This window comes from Cervus elaphus, chromosome 27 (assembly GCF_910594005.1).
Source record: "Cervus elaphus chromosome 27, mCerEla1.1, whole genome shotgun sequence".
Taxonomy (NCBI): domain Eukaryota; kingdom Metazoa; phylum Chordata; class Mammalia; order Artiodactyla; family Cervidae; genus Cervus; species Cervus elaphus.
Window position 1 is genome coordinate 60,257,194 of NC_057841.1, and position 21,980 is coordinate 60,279,173.

A 21,980-nucleotide genomic window follows, 5' to 3' on the forward strand; every position below is an offset into this window, starting at 1 on the left:
CGAGGGAGCATCCGCACAGCAGCGCGCTCAGATGGCTGACCGGCAGGATCCGGGACCCAGCGCGGGCTCTGCGGCTGCAGCCCGAGCTGGTCCAGGAAGTTGCATCCTGGCAGAGTCGGCGCCCTTGCCCTCAGACTCTGATCAGCAACCGCAGCCCTGCTCCCAGGTACCCACCACCCTCCTGCCCTCCTGGTGCTCTCTAGGAAGGAGGTCACCTCTGTGGGGTGCTGACCGGAGGCGGGGTGCAGACCCACACCTTTGCTGGGGCTGCTTCTCTAGCTGCCCTGCTCCCCTATCTGTCACCCCCCACCCCAGGCCCTGAAGTCCCCCTCCGAGATGGTTAGAGATGCTTCTGGGCCATGGGCTCTCTGCCCTTGTACTGCCCTGGGTTTTCACATATATTCTTTAAAAAAAGAGGGCTCTGCTGGGGCCCACCCAGAAGCCACACCCCCATTGCATGCGCCTTCTGAGTTGTCCATAGGCTCCCCCCACCCAGAGAAGGGTAGACCAGTGAGACAGGCTGCAAATATCCGATATACACAGGCTTCTAAAGACTCGGTGAAAGAAAAGAATGCAAAATAGCTCAATAGTTTTTCATATTGGCTATCTGTTGAAATGACAATATTTTGAATGTATTGACCAAATGAAGTGTATTGTTAAAACTAATTATACTGTTGACGTTTTAAAATGCGGCCGCTGGAATGTGCTAACTGAATGGCCGATGTGGCTGGAATTATTACATTCTATTGAACAGCCCCAGTCTAGACACCTATTGCCTCCTTCATCAGCTTCTAGCTACCGCAGATCTTGCTTGGAAAGAGGTGGTGTGTGAGGGAAGGAAGGAGGAAATGAAGTGAGGCAGGAAAGGAGGATAAGAGGGAGTATGGAAAGCTATTTTCATCTAGGGAGGCCCTGTGGAAAGAACATCTAACAGCGTCAGATCTCAGTACCGACATGTGGTTGGACCGTCTTGGGTAAGTGACTCAAACTTATCTGAGCGCTCATTTGCTCATCAGTAAAATTGACAATCGTCGTTACTGGGCAGGTTTAGAAAGTTCCTAGCGGAGTGGCTTACACATATGACTTGCTCCATGAAGAACAGTATTTTTGCATCAGTAGCAGCTACGCCGCTGTGAACCCACGAATGAAAGGAAGGTGTGAGGGGTGAGTGAGGACGTGGTCGCTCCCCCAGGACAATCTATTTTTGAGCATCTTATCCGCCATGGCTATGTGGCCCCCCCACCCCAGGGGACCGAGTGGAGCCCCCACTGAGACTCATTCTCTCCGGGCTCTTTCCCGCCAGGCTGCAGCCTCTTCACCTGTTCTCGCTGTCCTTGCTGGTTGCACTGTTTTCCCTTGTGCCCTGGGGGCCCGTCTGGGAGGTGCCCAAGCTCCACCTGGAGAACTGCCGGCGGGCCTGGTGGACCAACTTGCTGCTGCTAAATAACTTCCTGTCGGTCCAGGATGCGGTGCGTTCAGGGCGTCCGCGAAGGGGCGGAGGGGCGCAGTGCGGCGCGCGTTTCCGGGCCAGCCCGAGTCTGATCCCCTTTCTTCTGGCATCTTCTCGGGAGTGATCGCGATGCTGTAGGAAGGTGGGCTGTGGGAGGGAGGCTCGCCTCGGGTGTGAGGTGGGGGTTGCTGCACCTCCTGGCTGGGTGGGCGCTGGGAAAGCAGAGAGGGAGCGGGGCGGGGGGCCCGGGGGCGGGCCAGCGCGGTCCCTGTCCTGGACGCAGGTGTCCCCACCCCATCGCTGTGCCGTCGGGGCCCCGCCACCCCAGCGGGAAGGAAGGACACCTTCACCTCCACCCAGAGAACCGAGACTGGGATGGAACGAGGCACCACACTCTTCCTGTAATGAACTCTACCCCACATCCAGCTGGATCTCACAACGTGTGTGTGTATTGGGTCATGGCTTCCCCAAAGCCCTAGCTTCCTCCTGATGAGATCGGAGCAAATGGAAGTGAAATAGCTGTAATTAAACCGCGTCAATGATTTTGCACCTGCCTGGAAAGCACTGCGGAGAAGGAAATGGTAACCCACTCCAGCGTTCTTGCCTAGAGAATCCCGTGGACAGAGGAGCCTGGTGGGCTGCTGTCCATGGGGTCACACAGAGTCGGACACGACTGAAGCGGCTTAGCATGCATGCATGCGTTGGAGAAGGAAATGGCACCCCACTCCAGTGTTCTTGCCTGGAGAATCCCGTGGACAGAGGAGCCTGGTGGGCTGCCGTCTATGGGGTCTCACAGAGTCGGACACGACTGAAGCCACTTAGCAGCCACAGCAGAAAGCGCTGCCGAAAGGAGAATCACTAGAGTGTGACCGCGTGGCCGCTGGCCAACCAGTCAGCTGCCTTTGGTTCACAAGGGTCTGGCAGCTTCGACAGGGCGCCCATCACCGTCTAACTGCCTTCAGGCGGACCCCCCATCACCCTCTGTGACGGGGACCCCCGGAGCAGACGCCAGGCCGCCTTCCCCAGGGCAGACCAGCTGGGGTCACAGGTGGGACCAGCGAAGCTGTCACTTCTGATAAGCCTGGTCTCCTCAGGAGCCACGGGGTGGGAGGGGAGACGGAGGCGCCTCTCATCTCTGAAGCCCCGAGAGACTTGCCGCCAGGAGTGGTCTCAGCCTGAATCAGAGACACAGGGGGCGCTCCACAGGCACAGAGAGCCCAGACGAGGTCACTCCGGCCAGCTGCTCTCACGTCAGTCTTGCGTGGGAACTCTGGGGTTTCCCGCAAACGCTCCTCTGCAGCCAGACCTCCATTCTCAACCAGCACAGTCTATCGAATTAAAACTAGAATAAAATAAATGAACATATTCTCTCCACCTGGAGTTGGGGGGAGGGCAAGAAGAGAGAACTGCTCTGTGACGGTGATTACTCCTCCCATCCGTGACACATGGTGGAATTCAGTTCCCACCACTGCCCTGGGAGATTAGCTGTGATTGTTGTTTTAAACAAGAGAGAAAGCATGTCTGAATTTCCAGTGTGTAAAGTGGTCAGAATAACACCTACTCCCCTGGGGTTGTTAGGAGGGTGAGTTGAGATGCTGCTGCTGCTGTCGCTTCAGTCATGCCCGACTCTGTGCGACCCCATAGACGGCAGCCCAGCGGGCTCCGCTGTCCCTGGGATTCTCCAGGCAAGAACACTGGAGTGGGTTGCAGTTTCCTTCTCCAATGCACGCATGCATGCTAAGTCGTTTCAGTCGTGTCTGACTCTGTGTGACCCCATGGACAGCAGCCCTCCAGGCTCCTCCATCCATGGGATTCTCTGGACAAGAATACTGGAGTGGGTTGCCATTTCCTTCTCCAGAGTTGAGATGAGGTTTGTGAAATATCTTTAACTCAAGTCCTTTCTCTTCCCGTGGAAATCACCTCACCCGCCCCCGAGTTCCTCCTCCTGGTCCCGGGAGGTGAGCCACTGGTTACGTGGAGGAGAGGAGTGACCTGTGCTGGTCTCTTTCCAGTGCAACGGCTGGACGTGGTACCTTGCCAATGACTTTCAATTCCATCTCACAACCCCGGTGATCGTCTTCATCCACAGAAAGTGAGTCTAATCGAAACAAGTGTTTCTGCTCACCTGGCCTCTTTCTTCAAACTCTTAGAGAGCCCCCAGTTCTGGGCAAAGCAGCTCTTACAATTTAGAATTTAGAAACTCACTTTTCAGAAGCGTGTGGACCCTGACCCCACCACTGTTTACTTCTTCTGAGTTCTCCTCTAATCTTTGTGTTTCTTTCCACTTCACTGTTCTTATAAACATTTCCGCATATGGATGTGACCTGCTGGCTTGTCAGGTTTAGGATTTATGTGCCATCTTTTGTGGTGGGCACTTAGATTGTTTCCAGTGTTTCATGATTATGAATGGCTCCTCAGCACTTGTCTTTGAACACGCCACTTTCTCCTCTTCTGTATTTATTTCCTTGGGGACCTGTTTCCTGGTGGAATTATTAGGTCAAAGGGGAAGAACAATTTTGCAGTGCTTGTTACATATCGTGAAATTACTCTTCAGAAAGAGTGAAATAATTTACAGTGCCCCAAGTAACACATCAGTGTACCTGCTTCTCCACCTTGGATATTTATCGCCTTAATTTTTGTTAGTTTTAGAAAAGCTCTAAGGCCTCAATAATTCACAGGAAAACTTAAAAGTTGTGGATTATCCATGCCATATTTTAAAAGATTTATTATTCTTTTTTGTTCAAATACATGTTCAATTTAAGAAACACTGGAAAACATTACGCTAAAGAAAGGGTAAAAAAACAATCACCCTAGGCCTGTTTCCTCACTTAAGGAGAGTGATTTCACTGTCGATATTTTGATGTTTATTCTTCACTTCTTTTATTCTGCACAGTTTTTTATACATGAAAGAATTCTGCATATATACTTTAGACATTTGTTCTAATAGTTTAATGATGTAATCGTTTTCCTATATTTTATTGTTCAAGTGAATGTACTTTAAAAAAATTATTTTTGTTTATTTTTGGCTATTCTGGGTCTTTGCTGCTTCATGGGCTTTCTCTGGTTGCAGAGCTCGGGCTTCTCACTTTGGTGACTTATCTTGTCTCAGAGCAAGGGCTCTAGGCACAAACATCAGTGACTGCACACACAGGCCAAGCAGCTGTGACTGGCAGACTTAGCTATCCCGAGGCATATGGGATCTTCTCGGACCAAGGATCGAACCCATGTCCCCTGCATTGGCAGGCGGAGTCTTAACCACTGGACCACCAGGGAAGTCCCTTGAGTAAACAGAGTTTCAATGTCTGTGCAATATCTCATATTTGTGAATGCACTATAGTTTACCTATACCTTCTTCTAGTGTTAAATAGATTATTTCCAATTTTGTGCTTTTATCAATAACAGTCTCAGAAACATCTTTGTAGTTACCATTTGTCTCCAACTCTGATATTTCTAGAATGCAGGTTCTTAACAAAAGTTTTGTGACAAATTGCTTGCCTTAAAGGTTGTAGCAATATTCAGTCCTCTGGTCATCTAATTATACCATTGCCAATATGGACTATTAACAAGACCTATATCTTGCTTTTTAGAAATTATTATTTTAAGATATATAAGAAAACATTCATTTTTCACATCTAATTTGTAAGTCTTTGATTACTGGGCATGGGACTGAATTCCAAATATGTGTTGACTAGCTCTGTTTTGTGGTTACCTGTTAATGCTCTTTGCAAGGAGACATTTAAATCACAGGCTGACCTGTGATGTTGCCCACTCCAGTGCTATGCAAACAGTCAAGCATCTTGGGCAAGGAAAATGCATCCTAATTTTAATTTAATCTAAGAATTGAACAATTTTTTAAAAGGCAGATCTATTTTTTTACATGCATATCTGAAGCATATGAAGTTTTCTAACTGCAAATGTAAGAGATTTTGGTTGACTACTTTAAAAAAAAATGTAAAAAATGTTCCACGCTTCCACTAGGCACAGAGGTAGATTGCTGGTATAGAGTTTGAGTCAGAAGATGTGAGTTCAAAGCTGGGGGACTCAGCAGAAGTCGCTGGACTCTTGTCATTTCTCACATCTGTGAGATGGAGATGACGCACTTCACCTCAGGGCTGGAGGAGACAGCGAGGTCGTTCCCATGGAGACCAGCACATGCCCTCTGTGATGGGCTGTGGCTGCTGCAAGGGCCGCTGCCGGCACCTGGGGGGCAGGTGCGTGGCTCGGCCAACCCTGGAGCCTTGGCCAAGGAGGCCGGGCAAGCCTCTACCGGCTCCGTCGGAGGCGCCCTGGCAGCAGGATGCCCTGACTGCTGGCATTTAGGGTATTTAATGAAGGAAGCGCTGGCTTCTCCCAAGCCCTCCCTCCTTGGCTTGTAGACGGCCGTGCCTCCTCCCATGGTCTTCCCTTGGGGCTCTGTGTGCTAATCTCCTCTTCTTATAAAGACACAAGTCCCACTGGATTAAGACGCACCCCGACGACCGACCTCATTTCGCCTTAATTATCTCTCTAATGAGTCCATCTCCAAACGGAGCCACACACTGAGGTCGTGGAGGCTAGAATTTGCAGATCTGGGGGACACGATCCAGCCCACAACAGTCTGTCCTAGGAAGCTTTTAGTAGAGTCTTTGCAGCTGTGATAGCCAGCGGAGATGTGTCTGACTCCTAAGGAGAGGTGCCACGGTGTGGGCTCCAGTTCCCCAGGGAGTTAGACAAATATTTACTTGAGTGGATGTGGGTTTTTATTGGATGGCCTGACCGGATGGGTTACCACCCACCCATCCACCAGGGACAATGAGTTCTCAGTACCTCTGCACTCTAGACCTGGTGGGAACCTGCTTGAGTGTCCCTGTGACCCAGACAGCCTGGCCCCGGTGTCAGCATCTTTCTGAGGGGCTGTTGTGGGAGGAGGGTCTCAGTTCCTTGCCTGGAAACCAGCGCCGCCCAAGCCTGTGACTGTGGTCCCACGCTGGGCCTCTAAATGGAAGGAGGTATAAAAGGTAGGGCATTTTCCCCTCAGAGAACATACTCTTGTAGAATTCTAGTAATGCTAAAGGAGGATGGAACTGGAGGGTCTGCAAAACGCATGATGAATTGGGACTTCCTGGTGGCCAGTGGTTAAGAACCCGCCCTTTCACTGCAGGTCGTGTGGGTTCGATCCCCGGTCAGGGAACTAAGATCCTGCATGCTTCCTGGGGGTGGTGGTGGTTGTTTAGTCACTGAGTCGTGTCCTTTGGCGACCCCATAGACTGTATCCTCAGCAGGCTCCTCTGTCCATGGGATTTCCCAGGCAAGAACACTGGTGTGGGTTGCCATTTCCTTCTCCAGGGGATCTTCCCTACTCAGGGATCAAACTCACATCTCCTACATTGGCAGATGGGTTCTTTACCACCGAGCCGTGATTCAGCCAAAAAAAAAAAAAAAAAGGCATGGTAAATATACAGCATGGTTACGATACCTCCCCGGCCCATGCTCATTCATGCAGACATTACTAGTCAATTACTGCACCACTGAGCTAAGACGCCTCCTGCACTCCCAGCACTAATACTGAGCTAGAACTGGCGCTCTAGACGATGATTTACTCCCTAAATCACTGTGGTGGGAAGCGAATGGCATCTCATCTCTTCCTCACGAAGAACCATGGCAACTTCCGCAGTGGACTAGGATTGCCAAGGCAGGGTTGTGCCTGGTTGGTCTGACATCCGTGTTGGACAACTCTTCCACTGCAGACCCTCCTGGTCCTAACCCTCCTGATTCCCAGGAGATAACAACCATGCTGAGCCTCTGTCCTGACACCTCATTTCCTGCCTCAGAACCAACCTCTCAGCCTATTTACGGAGTCCCAAATTTTGGAGGAATTAATTTTTGTGGGGCTACCTTTGACCCAAGGGGGAATAGAAGATGGTAGGAAAATGCTGCTTTCTTTCACCCCCTTAGGACAGTTTTGAGGTGCATTTCAGAAGGCTCCACAGAACATTCTGGAAGAACTAAGCACTGACCACCGTGCTAGTGCCTTGCATTGGCCTTCCTTGGTCCCCTGTTCCACACCCCTGCCCTCATTCTTACCTCCACATGAACCATCTGAACCCTGACACTTGCCAGATTTGCATCTGGGTTGGGGGAGGATCCCCAGGTCCCCCTATTACTCTGGCCCCTCTGCTGTGCCTCACCTGTGCCTGCCAGTCATCTCTCTCCTGAATCAATCACCACTTTTAATTTTTATTATTATTATTACTTTTTTAATTTTTCTTTTTGTCACACCTAGCGGCATGTGGGATCTTAGCTCCCCGACCAGGGATGGAACCCGTGCCCGCTGCAGTGGAAGTACAGAGTCTTAACCACTGGATCCCCCAGGGAAGTCCGTCCACTTCAGTCCGTTTAGTGCTTAGTGGGTGGCAAGGGGCTTTCCCCAGCTCGGTCTCGTCCCGGTAAATTTCAGCAGGAAGATGAAGCTATTCGAAGGCAAGGATTTCACTGCCCAGGACTGGGCTACTAATAAATGATCAAGATTTAAGTCTAACTCAGGCTTTTTAACTCCAGCCCAGCTCTGGACACACTTGGCCCCACACCAGCCTCTCGCAAAGGCAGGCTGGCAGGAAGCACCTCTGGTTGCCACGTCCGCCAGCCTCCGGTAGCCCCAGCGTGAGAAGGAACGTGAACGTGCTCTCTTCTTTGCAGAAGTCAGCGTGCCCTCGTCCTGCTCGGGGCCTCGCTGCTCCTGGCGTCGTGCGCCGCCTCCGCTCTGCTCACGCGGGCTCACAGCCTTCCGGTGGCAGCTCCGTCAGAAGCCAGGTAACCGCCGCGGTTCCCAGCCCGCCGGCTCTGCCCCTCGCCTGCCCTCAGGAGGGCTGGGACCTCCCAGGCCGGGCTGCTGAACGGATGCCAGGCTCTCAGCCCTGCGCACGTCGGCTCCTGCGGAAACCTGGGCGGGAGCTGTTCGGCCTGATGGGAAAGTGCATTGCGTGTTTGTTTCTAAGCCTCTGACTCTTTCAGCTGGCGCTGGGGATCTGCTCTGACCTCGGGGAGCTCACGCTCGCCCACTGAAACGCTTCTGGGAGGGAACGGGCGCCCCCACGTGGCTGCATGGCGTCTCTCCTCCAGGGGTGAACTGCTGCTGGGAAGCTCTATGGTGGGATGGAGAGACAGAAATGTAAGGAGGTTGGGGTTGCCCCTTCGAGGTCACACGCCTTGTAAGTGGCGCAGGTGTCAGCTGAACCTAGGACCTCGCCCACTTTGCCTTTCCGATGGGGTATGTGTAGCAGTTACTCCTCGGTACCGCCCTGAGTCTTCTACAGGAAAAGCAGGTGAGATCTCCTGCTCATCTGTTCTCAGCGCAGCAGTCAGGCTGATGCAGATGGAAACCGGATGCTGTCAGTCATCTGCCCAATCCTTCCATTGTTCTCAGGGCAGAATCCCTGTCTGGCGTCGTCTGTATCTCCCGCACCCGCTGACTCTGGACAGGTCTCAGCAGCCTCCTTCCCTCCACACACCCAACAGGCTCCCTCCGCAGGGTCCTCCAACTTGCTGTTCCCTCACAGGAGAACGCTGTTCCTCTAGAGTCCAGATCTGGGCAAGGCAAGCGCCTCCACTCCCTACAGGCTTCTGTATGCATGTCCCCTTCTCAGAGCAGCCTTCACTGACCTCCCAGGGTGAAACAGCCCAGAACTGTGCCTGGCACAGAAGTGCCCAAGGGGCTTCCCTGGCAGTCCAGTGGTTGAGACTCCATGCTTCCATTGCAGGGGGCGCGGGTTTGATCCCTGGTCAGGGAACTCAGATCCCACATGCCACACAGCATGGCCAAAAAGAAAAAAAAAATGCCCAAAATGAAAAAAAAAAAATGCCCAAAATGCATTGCGAGTGGAACAGATGAATGGATGAGCGACTGAGCACACCCCAGGCTTTTAGACCAGAGAGGCACCAAGCCCTTCCCATCACGCCATCAGCTTCCGTGCGCGCAGCTGGGTGGCCAAGAAGGTGGTTCGCTCTGCCCCGTGGTTCTCAACCCCAGATGCAAATGAGAGTCACCTGTTAGGGGGTGGGGGTTGACATCTCACTGATGCTTCCAGCAAGCACCACCCTGGACCAACTGAATGTGAATCTCCAGGGCTGGAGCCCAAGCCACCCAATTTTGTGAGAGCTTCCACGAAGAGGTTCTCATTGTTCAGAAGAGGTTCACTTCTGGGAACCACACTTTTAGAGCTATCCTGACATGCTAGCCACTGGAAACAGCTATTTAAAAAGAACGCAGTCATCATATTTTCTTGGGTCCCAGGTTCCAAGGGACTTTGGAATTTCAGAAGCCAGCCGTGGCCCAAGGCAGGGTCGTGAGGGCACTGTTGGCGGATCATCACTGAAGAAAGGAACTCACGTACTCCCGGTGTCTTTGGGTTTGCTGATTGTCCCAGTGAACGTCTGAGAGATGCCTTTATCCACGTCCAGATCAGATGTAACCTCTGGCCTTTTGTCCTTGTGTTTTTCAGTGAAGAGGCAGCCAGACTGTATTTCTTGGAGTATTACACGAAGCCCTACTGTCGATACGGGCCTTTCCTTGTGGGCCTCTTACTGAGCGTTTTCATGCACCATCACCAGGCAGACATTCTGAGAACCAAGGTACATGCCCCCCCCCCCCCCATGCCTCGCTGTAGGAACCAGCTTCACTTGGGGTCAGACTGCCCTTGGCCAGGCTCTTCCAAAGCCCTGGGCAGGAGGCAGACTTCCGGGTACTGGACTGTGCTGTGGTGTGTCCTCAAAGGCTCTTGATGCCAGAGAATAAGAGGAACCTTGTCTTCTTCCCTGTTTCTCTGCTATTCTCTCTGAGCTCCCCTTAGAAAGCTCTGGATCCAGCACCCAGCCAGGTGCCACCCATTGGAGCCCTGGTACAGACCCAGAGAAACCTCTGATATGGGAAAACACACCCACTGAGATGGCAAGGGCAAGCCCCTCTTCTGGAAGGTCATGGTGATGTGGGCTGGATTTTCTTTAATAGCAAAAGCTGTTTGGCTTCCAGAAATGAGATTCTTGGTCAGATTTGATGGTTCCATCTGGGCATCAGGTTGTGAGATGTTTAGAAAGCTGTTGCTTTGCCTTCCAGATGGGGTTTCTTCCCTGTGGGAATCATTCTGGTTCACCATCCAAGGTCATAGGTCAAGCCAGAAACCTGGGTTCATCTTGGATGCCTCCTGCCTGTTGCCCACCCCCCCAATCTGGTCATCCACCACGCCCCTCGGACCGTTTCTCCTACTGGTCTCTTGTGGCTGTTCCACCTCACCTTGTTCAAGCCCATCTCTTCTCTTACCTGGAATCTTCACTAGTTTTCTTGCCTCCAGTCTGATCTCAAATCCACCCTCAGGGCAATCTGTCTAAAGCACTACCTTAGCCTCAGCTCAGTTCAGTTGCTCAGTCGTGTCTGATTCTTTGCGACCCCATGAACCACAGCACTCCAGGCCTTCTGGTCCATCCCCAACTCCCGGAGCTTACCCAACTCATGTCCATCGAATCAGTGATGCCATCCAACCATCTCATCCTCTGTTTCCTCTTCTCCCCCTGCCTTCAACCTTTCCCAGCATCAGGGTCTTTTCACATGAGTCAGTTCTTCGCATCAGGTGGCCAAAGTATTGGAGTTTCAGCTTCATCATCAGTCCGTCCAATGAACACCCAGGACTGATCTCCTTCAGGATGGACTGGTTGGATCTCCTTGCAGTCCAGGGGACTCTCAAGAGTCTTCTCCAACACCACAGGTCAAAAGCATCAATTCTTTGGCACCAGCTTTCTTTATAGTCCAACTGTCACATCCATACATGACCACTGGAAAAACCACAGCCTTGACTAGACGGACCTTTGTTGGCAAAGTAATATCTCTGCTTTTTAATATGCTGTCTATGTTGGCCATAACTTTTCTTCCAAGGAGTAAGTAAGTGATTTCACGGCTGCAGTCACCATCTGCAGTGATTTTGGAGCCCAAAAAAATAAACTCTGTCACTGTTTCCACTGTTTCCCCATCTATTTGCCATGAAGTGATGGGACCGGATGCCATGATCTTAATTTTCTGAATGTTGAGCTTTAAGCCAGCTTTTTCTCCTTCCTTTTTCATCAAGAGGCTCTTTAGTTCTTCTTCACTTTCTGCCATAAGGATGGTGTCATCTGCATATCTGAAGTTCTTGATATTTCTCCTGGCAATCTTGATTCCAACTTGTGCTTCCTCCAGCCCAGCGTTTCTCATGCTGTACTCTGCATTGAAGTTAAATAAGCAGGGTGACAATATACAGCCTTGATGTACTCCTTTTCCTATTTGGAACCAGTCTGTTGTTCCATGTCCAGTTCTAACTGTTGCTTCCTGACCTGCATACAGATTTCTCAAGAGGCAGGTCAGGTGGTCTGGTATTCCCATCTCTTTCAGAATTTTCCACAGTTTGTGGTGATCCACACAGTCAAAGGCTTTGGCATAGTCAGTAAAGCAGAAGTAGATGTTTTTTGGGAACTCTCTTGCTTTTTCGATGATCCAACGGATGTTGGCAATTTGTTCTCTGGTTCCTCTGCCTTTTCTAAAACCAGCTTGAACATCTGGAAGTTCATGGTTCATGTGTTGCTGAAGCCCCGTTTGGAGAATTTTGGGCATTACTTTACTAGCGTGTGAGATGAGTGCAGTTGCGCGGTAGTTTGAGCATTCTTTTGGCATTGCCTCGTGCAAAACCTACTTATATGACTTCTGTTGATCCACAAGACCTTGAGGGCAGAACATGTTCCTACGCACCTCTGAATTTCTAGCATCTGGTTCTGCAATCACTCAATAAATGAATGGAGGATAATTTGCTTCTCAGGGAAAGAAGGGTCAAGAATTCCCTTGCACTATTCGGCGGCCATGCTGACCCCAGATCCCCTCTGCTAGGCCCTACTTTGGTTTGTTGAGGTCTTGTGGGCGCCTCATCTAAATGTTCTAGAGACGAGGCCCTGGGCCTGGGAAAGCCTTGTGTTGCCCGTAGCAGGAACAGGAGCTGGGGCGTCACGGGAAGCGATGGATCCACAGGGCTACAGGACTTTTCCTGTAGGCTGGAGTGACGATGCTTCCTTGAAAATGCACAGTCAGGTTGTACGTTCTAACAGAAGGCCATTCAGAGGTGCTTTGGGACTTCTCTGTGGCCCGGTGGTTAAGGATCCACCTTGCAATGCAGGGCACATGGGTTCGATCCCTGGTGCGGGAAGATTCCATATGTCTCAGAGCAACTAAGCCCCGGCACCAAGACTGCCGAAGCGGGTGCGCCGCAAGCCTGGGCTCCGCAGAAGTCCCCGCGAGGAGAAGGCCACACACAGGAGCAGCTCCCGCTCGCCGCAACCAGAGAAAGCCCTCGTGCAAGAACGCAGATCCAACACACATGCACGCACACACACACACACACACATGTGCGCGCACGCACGCACACACGCACGCACACATGCACACGCACACACACACACGCACACACACACGAGGTGCTTTAGTGTAGTCCAGGTTCATAATGCCCAAGGAGAAAGTGGGTGTGGACAGAGGGGAAAGCCTACGATGAGACGGGGCATTTGGGAGCCGCTTCAAGGACCAGGTCAGGACCAGGGAGTGTAGAACTGGAACACAAGTCAGGCTCAGCTGGAGGAATGACTTAGAAGAATGAGTAGGCCAGGGGCAAACTCTAAGCCAGAAAAGAACAGAGAGTCCCTGCCCGAGGCCGCTGAGGCATGTTCCGTGTAGTAGGGATGAGATAAGGCAGCGTGCATTCTAAGAGCGAAAGGGACCCAAGGCTCAAAGAAGAGGCTCACGGAGAGCTCTCGAGGAAGTAACTTCGTTCCCTGTCGCCAGAACCTGAGGCAGGAGCCTGAGACCCAAGGGAGAGCTTCTCTTTAGAGATGAGACAGTAGAATAATAAGAAGCTAGTTCAGGTCGATGTAGATGTCATCGTAGCACCCAGAGAACTGGAACAGAGAAGCAAGAGAGACCCTTGGAAGATGGGTCTGGGTCTAAAAAGGTCAGTCAGTTCAGTTCAGTCGCTCAGTCGTGTCCGACTCTTTGCGATCCCATGGACTGCAGTGCGCCAGGCCTCCCTGTCCATCACCAACTCCTGGAGCTTACTCAAACTCCTGATGCCATCCAACCATCTCATCCTCTGTAATCCCCTTCTCCTCCTGCCTTCAACCTTTCCCAGCATCAGGGTCTTTTCCAATGAATCAGTTCTTCGAATCCTGTGGCCAAAGTACTGGAGTTTCAGCTTCAACATCAGTCCTTCCAATGAATATTCAGGACTGATTTTCTTTAGGATGAACTGGTTGGATCTCCTTGCTGTCCAAGGGACTCTCAAGAGTCTTAACCCCCTGAAAAGGTCAGGTAAGGTGAAATCTAAGATCTTGAACTGAGCCCAGTAATACTGATTGAATTTAACTCACGGGGCTATTCTGTGTGCTGGAAACGTCTCCATTCTCCCATTCCTTCCGCCATGCTGTGTCCCCAGTGACGGGCGTGGCCCAGGCATGGGCTGTGTGTTGGGGGCTCTCACATTTAGGGTGGGGGCAGAACCAATCGAGGAGCCCTACTTGGTTGGAACAGAGTGGGAGGTTCGGAGTGGTGGGGGGCACGACTACAGCATTACCTTTCCTTCTTTCTTTTAACTGTAAAAATGATTCAAAATTCACTATAAGTTGCAAAAGTAGTAGAGATCTTGTGAATCCTCAACCCTTGTTTCTCCACCAGTAAGATGTTCTGTAACTATGGGATATGATCCCAACCGAGACACTGACGTTGACACAGTCCATCAGCCTTAGATCCACCAGTTTCACGCGTACGCGTTTGTGCGTGTGTACAGTTTTGTGCAATTTTATCATGTCTGTAGGTTTGTGTGACCACCACCCCCATCAAGGTGCAGAGCTCCCCTGCCACCACGAAGGTCACCCTGTGGACGTGGTCACACACCCTTCTGGCCCCCACCCCGCCCCCACCCTGACCCTTCGTAACCACTAAGCTGAGCTTTCTGTTCCAGTCCAGAGGTTTACCAACAGGCCCTGAAAGTGACTGATAACACACCAAATGTCAGTGTAACAGGGATGACATGCCCCGTGGCCAGGATGGGCTGTGAGCAGAGCCTCTCCTCTCCCCCAGGGGCAGGCTCTGCTGGGCTGGGGGTGCTCCCTGTCGACTCTCCTGCTAGTGGTCGCCCTGGCCTACACGGTGGACGACGTCTCCCCCACCTCCTCTGTTGCCGCTGCTGTTTACCAAGGCCTCCACCGGACCGTGTGGGCGGCGGCCGTGGGCTGGGTCCTGTTCGCGTGTCAGGAAGGCTATGGAGGTAGGATGCAGCGACGGGCTTGCGGGGGGCTCACACGCGGGTCTGTTAAGGGCGACAATGTGAGACCATGTGTACACGGACTAGTATTGACCGATGAATGACTGACAGAGACTCAAAGACACCCTTTGTCTACATATTTGGGGAAACCTACCCGTATATTCTGGAGAAGGGGATGGCAAGCCACTCCAGTATCCTTGCCTGGAAAATCCCATGGACAGAGGAGCCTGGTGGGCTGCAGTCCATGGGGTCGCAAAGAGTCGGACACGACTGAGTGACTTAACACTTACTTACTTACCCATATATTCTGTTTGAGATGTTTATACTGGTTTATATACACATGCAGGTTCTAAAAGAAAAATCGACAGCCTCTCCAATGAAGCTAGTTTAGAAATTAAAATAGGGACTTCCTGGTGGTCCTGTGGCTAAAACTCCACGATCCCAGTGCAGGGAGCCTGGGTTCGACCCCTGGTTGGGGAACTAGATCCCACGTGCTGAAACTATGAGCTCATATGCCACAACCGAAAGATCCTGAGTCCTGCAAGTAAGACTTAGTGCAGAAAATCAAATAAATAAATATTTTTTTGTAACAAAAGAAAGAAAATGCTTTTAAAAAAAAGAAGAAGAAATTGGAAGTGAGCAGGTATGGTAATGTCATGAGGAAGAAAATCGCAGTGCTGGGACCCACTCCCACTGTCGTCTCCCCCTCTGACCATGTGAACTAAAGAGTTAGCAACACCCCCTCAGCCCTTTGATAACGGGGACACTCTTTCTGTTGAGCCAGCCTTTCAGAGTGGAACAGATAAAGAGCTTAAATGGAAAGAAAGGATCTTCTCTAGATTAGAAATGTCTGTTCAGATCACCTGACTTTTCTCTCCTTTCCTCTCTATTGGCCACAAGGTACCTGCTTGTCTGCTACTGTGAGTCACTCAGCCGTGTCCAACTCTTTGCGACCCCCCCATGGACTCTAGAGCCTGCCAGGCTCCTCTGTCGGTGGGATTCTCCAGGCAAGAAGCCTGGAGTGGGTTGCTGTTCCCTTCTCCAGGGGATCTTCCCGACCCTGGGATCAAACCCGTGTCTCTCGCATTGCAGGCAGATTCTTTACTGTCTCAGCCACCAGAGAATCCCACGAGGTGCTTGAGGTATCAGATGACCAAGAAAGGCTGGCAGGAATCTCCCAAGTGGAGACACCACACATTTGTACCCCTCCCCTACCCGGGAAATAATCGGGATGAGTTTAAAACTTGGCCTGTGAACCCAAACCCGTTAGCCTCAGCAAAGGTGGTTGGAAAAGCCTGATGAAGTGAACATAACGAGTCCTGCTTACTGAATGCAAGCTCGGGTCAGGCCCCGCGGAGAACTTCACCCGCGGCCTCGGGCGGCACTGGCCACACGGCTACAGGTAGGGCTATAAACAGCTCTGTTCTCAGCGAGGAAAATGGGGCCTGGAGATGAAGCCCGCTGTGAAGGTCACACAGCTGGAAAGCGAGCCTGGGCCTCAGGACGCAGCCTGAAGCCCCTCTTCATTTCCGCATGCCAGCCCCTCTCCCCACTCATGTTCAGATTGTTCATGCACTTTTATGCATGCAGAATGCTGAGAGATCTGTCCTTTAATATTTCAGTGTTAAAAGCTTTCCCTTCTATGGAGAACGATGTTGCAGGGGAATCAGGCTGGGTTCTGACTGATGTATTTGCATTTACGGGTTTGGATCCCATGACCTCCATTGATGACAATGACTGTGAACTGTTGACAGTCTCAGAACATAAACAGCTACTCTCCCTGGCCTGGCACAGGCCAGCTCGGATGTGCCGGCAAGCATCCCAGGATTCCTGTCTAATGCGACAGCCCTGTGGGCCAAGATAATAATTGGTTAGATTTCTCAGGTGGCTCGCTGGTAAAGAAGAATCCACCTGCCAATGCAGAGGATGTAAGAGATGGAGGTTCAATCCCTGGGTCAGGAAGATCCCCGGGAGAAGGAAATTCACTCCAGTATTCTTGCCTGGGAAATCCCATGGACTGAGTGAGCCTGGCAGGCTACAGTGCAAGGGGTCACAAATAGTTGTGAATGGCTTAGTGACTAAACAACAAGTGTTTTGTTGTATATATACATATATGTATATATATACGTATAAGCTACAATCTCTTATCCATTCATCTATTTTGTTTGCTTGCAAGATCTTAGTTCCCTGCCCAGGGATCAAACCTACACCTTTGGCACAGAGTCCTAACCACTGGGACCACCAGGGAATTCCCTCCATTTATCTGTTGATAGGCACTGAGGTTACTTTCATATCTTGGCATGGATTTTTTTTTACTGACTTAATTCTACAACTATTTTGTTTGTTTCACAGGAGTAGCTTGGTTCACCATTTGAGATTCACATGGGGGCAAAGGCGCCTTTTGACTATGAGTTATATTTATTCACTTGATTGCATAAAATACTTAATTGAAAGGTCGCTCTATGCCAAGCACTGCTCTAGATGCTGAGGATATCACAATAAATAAGAAAAATCCCTCTCTGTAGGAGATTGCTATGGGGTAGGGAAAGTGCGAGACCAGGAGACTAGCAGCCTGAATAATGGTCTCCATCATTAGGTCCTAAATCCTTGGCAACTTGCTGCTGTGGTTAAGGATCTTGAGAAGGGGAGATTATTTTGGATTATTTGGGTGGGTCCTGAAAGCAATCACAGGTTTCCCTATAGAGGAGGCAGAGGGAGGTTTCGCACACACACAGAGGCGCTGGTGACGTGGAGATTCGGCAGAGAGAGACTTGAAAACGCTGGTGTTGAGTGGGCTGCTGTGACTGCAAGCCACGGAATGTCAAGGCACCAGAGCTGGAAGAGACGAGGCGTGGATTCTCCCGCAGACCCTCCAGAGAATGTGACCCCATCCACACCTTGATCTTGGCCCGTGATGTTGATTTTGGGCCTCTGGTCCCCAGAATGATGATAGAGCAAATTTCTGTTGTTTTAAGCCACCGTGTTTGTGTAGGTTGTTACAGCAGCCATAGGAAATGAACCCAGAGCCACATGAAGTAAATATATTTGTAATACAATTTCAGATGCAGATAAATATGGTGAGTAAAAACAAGCCAGGGGAATTTCCTGGCCGCGCAGTGGTTAGGACTCCATGCTTTCACTGCCAAGGATATGGGTTCGATCCCTGGTCAGAGAACTAAGATCCTGCAAGCCTTGCATCAAGACCAAAAATTAAAAAAAAAATTCAGGGGTGGGAGGGTAACTGGATTAGGGGTGCATTTGCAAATACGTGGTACAAAAGCAGTCCAGGCAGATGGAATCCTAAGGCAGAGTTCTCCAGTCTGGAACATGCTGAGTGGGTGAGGAGAACAGTAAGAAAACCAGTGAGTCAGGGGTCACGGATCCAGGCAGGAGAGAGATGGGAGTGAGGACAGAGAAGAAGGCAGGGCTTGGATCATGCCAGGCCATCAGGGCCTCCGGAGGAACTTGGATTTTATTCTAAGTGCCACGTGACATGATCTGGTTTGTGATTTTAAAAGATTTGTCTAGATGTTTTCTTTTCTGTGTGTGTATGTGTGTGTGGCTTGAAGTAACAGAAATTGATTTTCTGGTTTTGGAGATGGCTCAGAAGGTAAAAAAAATCTGCCTGCGATGCATGAGACGCAGGAGATTCGGGTTCTATCCTGGGTCGGGAAGCTCCCCTGGAGGAGGGCATGGCAACCCACTCCAGTGTTCTTGTCTGGAGAATCCCCATGGACAGAGGAGCCTGGCAGGCTACAGTCCATGGGGTCGCAAAGAGTCGGACACGACTGAGCGACTGAGCTTGAGCACTCAGTTCTGCAGGCTAGAAATTCCAGATCAAGGCGTGGGCAAGGTCCTTCAGGAGCTCTGAAGGGACTCCATCCCGCCCTCTCCGGGGTCCTGGACAGCCTCCGTGCGTCACTCCAGTCTCTGTCCCCGTCTCCACGTGGTTGTCTCCCCGCATCTCTCCTCTGCGTCTGTGTCTCCTTTCTGTCTGTTTCCAGGACATTTTGGATTCAGGGCCCACCCTAATCCAAGATGACCTGACCTCTCATTCCTTACCTTAATTACATCATTTCCTTCTCCAGGGCATTTTCCCGAGTCAGGGATCAAACCCAGGTCTACTGCATTGCAGGCAGATTCTTTACCGTCTGAGCCACCAAGGAAGCCCATTTGACATCTGCAAAGAACCTTATTTCCAATTCTGAGGTTCCAGGCGGACACAGCTTTGGGGGAATACCACCATTTACCCCACTGCAGAGAGCCATTGGTTTTATTCAGCAAGGGAATGGTTCATTGTTCTTATTTTAATTCCTTTAAATTCAATAGCCACAAGTGGCTCACAGCTATCAGAGGGGACAGCCCCGTTGCAGAAGACACACCAGTTACACAAGGTGAAGGCTCTGGGGCCACACGGTGTTCCCGCCCTTGTCCTGAGGTCCAGCAGCTTGCGTGCTGCGCCTTGAATCAGAACCCAGGCCGGCCAAGGGACTGTGCACCTTGTTTTATATGTGGAATGTTTTGTGCTCAGAGGTTGAAACCACACTGAGGAAATAAACTGGCTGTAAACTCAATATGAGCATCTCTTATTATTATTATATGTCTACAATGGGGAGTTGAAGTTTGTTTTGTTTTTGGCTTTGGCTTATCTGTTTTAGTTCATTCTCCAGGTGGCGATAGTGGTAAAGAACCCAACTGCCACTGCAGGAGATGCAGGAGATGTGAGTTTGATCCCTGGATTGGGAAGATCCCCTGGAAAAGCAAATGGCAACCCACTCCAGTGTTCTTGCCTGGAGAATCTCCATGGACAGAGGAGCCTGGTGGGCTACAGTCCACGGGGTTGCAAAGAGTTGGACACGAGTGAAGCAACTTAGCACACAATTAAAAAGAACATGGACTTCCTTGGTGGTCTGAGGGTTAAGACTCAGCCCTTCCAATGCAGGCGGTGAGAGTTTGATACCCTGTCAAGGAACTAGGATCCCATAGGCTGCACGGCATGGCCAGAACAAACCCAGAAAATATATAATGAATAAAGACCTTCTTAGAAGAAGGTTCACAGACTCAGGGGCAGGACCCAGAGGGATTGCGGTGAGCCCCCGTAGCCCCAGGCGCAGGAGGGGCTCACCGCTCTGGGAATCGGTGCCTGTCCCCCCAGGCCTGGTGACTCGGCTGCTCTCCTGCGGAGTCTGGACTTCCCTGGCCAGCATCAGCTACGCTTGTTACCTGGTGCACCCCACCCTCATCATCCTCTACAACGGGCTTCAGGAGACGCTGATTCACTACACAGACGTCAACATGGTGAGGCGGCCCCGCCCCCAGCTGGACGCGGCATCACCCTTTGTTCCCTCCTGGAACAGTACAAGCTTTTGGCTTCACGAGAAGCTTCTCTGTTTACTTCTCAAAAGCCTATTGTCCTTTGTCTTATTGGAGGGGGGACTTCAGTACAGGGTAGTATCGTTCTTTCCTTCTCTTTATTTTTAATGTTGGTGGCTGTTTGTCTTACAGATCTATTTCATACAGCCAGGATGGGGCCCTTGAGGGCCCAAACACAACTGGAATCTCGCAGTAAGACTGTGTCCGCCCTGTCCCCCTCTCTCTCTAGTTCTATCTCTTCTTGGGACACTGCTTGCTGACCTTCATCGCTGGGCTGGTCCTGACGCTGTGCGTTGAGAAGCCATGTCAGGAACTGAAGTGGTGTCTGCTGAAATCAGCGCCCGCAGGGCCAAGAGCTCCCGGAAAAACCCCGGAGAGTGGATGACCCTTTGTGGGAGGCGACGAGCAACGCCAAGGGTGGCTTCGTTTATGTCACAAACGCTTGTGTTTCTTAAACAGGGTGTGAATCAGATTTTGTGAATATCTAAGGTAGACAAGTTCTCTGTGTTTATTATATAAAAGCGTTCTGTGAGAATCTGTTTAGTATTTGTAGCATGATAACTGGCCCCAATGCAACTTTTTAGGAAAAAAAAAAAATCTAGATTTTTGGGTCTTTTGGGTCTACATGTATTTTCTTTATCACTGGTCATTAAAAAGCATCAAAGGTAGTGAATTTAATATACCTTGAGGTTAAAATGTTCTCTTTTCTTGGTAAAATCACAGTATGTCCTTTGCACATCACAATTGTTTTTGTGTTGCTATGATGCCTTCATAGACTCTTTTGTTTATCCTGGATGGTATGATCCACCGTGTACACAGTTCATGGGTTTGTCATTATAGGCATTTCAAGCATGATTCATTTTATAAGAGGGCATATGCTATGAGTTGAATTGTGGCCCCTGGAAAAGATAAAGGAAGTCCTAAACCCCCCGTGCCTTAGCAAGTGACCTTATTTGCAGATCTTAAGTGAGATCATGAGAGGGACTTCCCCGGTGGTCCGGTGGGTAAGACTCCACCTTCCAATGCAGGGGGTGTGGGTCCCATCCCTGGTTGGGAACAACGGTCCCACATGCTGCAGGGTATGGCCAAAAATTTAAAAATAATAATAATAAAATAAAATTAACTACCTTAAGTATGAGGCTTCCCAGGTGGCACTTCCCAGCTGGCTCCAATGTTAAAGAATCCACCTGCCAATGCAGGAGACACGGGTTTGATCCCTGGGTCGGGAAGATGCCCTGGAGGAGGGCATGGCGACCCACTCTAGTATTCATGCCTGGAGAATCCCTTTTACCGTGGAGCCTGGTGGGCTACACTCCATAGGTTTGCAAAGAACTGGACACGACTGAAGCGACCTAGCATCACACATGCACCTTAAATACATCATTTTAAAAACTGAGATCACGGGGTCGGGGAGTGGCTGGCCCTCATCCAGTGTGACTGGAGTCCTTACGCAAAGGGGAGGTCTGGGCACAGAGACAGACGACGTGGAGACACAAGGGGGCGATGGCCGTTGGCAAGCCCTGGGACACCGGGGGCTGCCGGCAACGCAGAGACTGGGCGAGGCGGGAAGGCATCTCCCTGGCGCCGCAGAGGGAGCGGGGCCCCGCCCACACCTTGATTCCGGACTTACCGCCTCCAGGACAACGGGATGATGCCTGTATGTTCTGAACCGAGGGGGTGGGGATCGAAGCCACATACGCGGTCTACTCCTTCTCCGTTAGAGGCTGTGTTGGGGGACGCTGTCTGTCTGCTAGGGCTCCTGTAACTGACAGCCGCGAGCTGCCACAAGTCCCTTGGACAGAGGAGCCTGGCGGGCTGCAGTCCATGGGGCGGCAAAGGGTCCGACAGGCCGAGGGGCT

At 50.9% G+C, this 21,980-nt stretch overlaps 1 protein-coding gene across 1 annotated transcript in view; it reads left to right on the plus strand.

The window, feature by feature from the left end:
* The window catches only part of LOC122684800 (O-acyltransferase like protein-like), a 32,469-nt gene extending 11,583 nt beyond the window's left edge, over positions 1-20,886 (plus strand). The window contains exons 4-10 of the mRNA XM_043889201.1: positions 1,304-1,469; positions 3,463-3,542; positions 8,126-8,239; positions 9,928-10,057; positions 14,565-14,751; positions 19,904-20,046; positions 20,351-20,886. Of these exons, the coding sequence (XP_043745136.1) occupies positions 1,304-1,469; positions 3,463-3,542; positions 8,126-8,239; positions 9,928-10,057; positions 14,565-14,751; positions 19,904-20,046; positions 20,351-20,506 (976 nt within the window). The 3' untranslated portion in view covers positions 20,507-20,886. The remainder of the gene's footprint in view (positions 1-1,303; positions 1,470-3,462; positions 3,543-8,125; positions 8,240-9,927; positions 10,058-14,564; positions 14,752-19,903; positions 20,047-20,350) is intronic.
* The last annotated feature ends 1,094 nt before the right edge of the window (positions 20,887-21,980 follow it).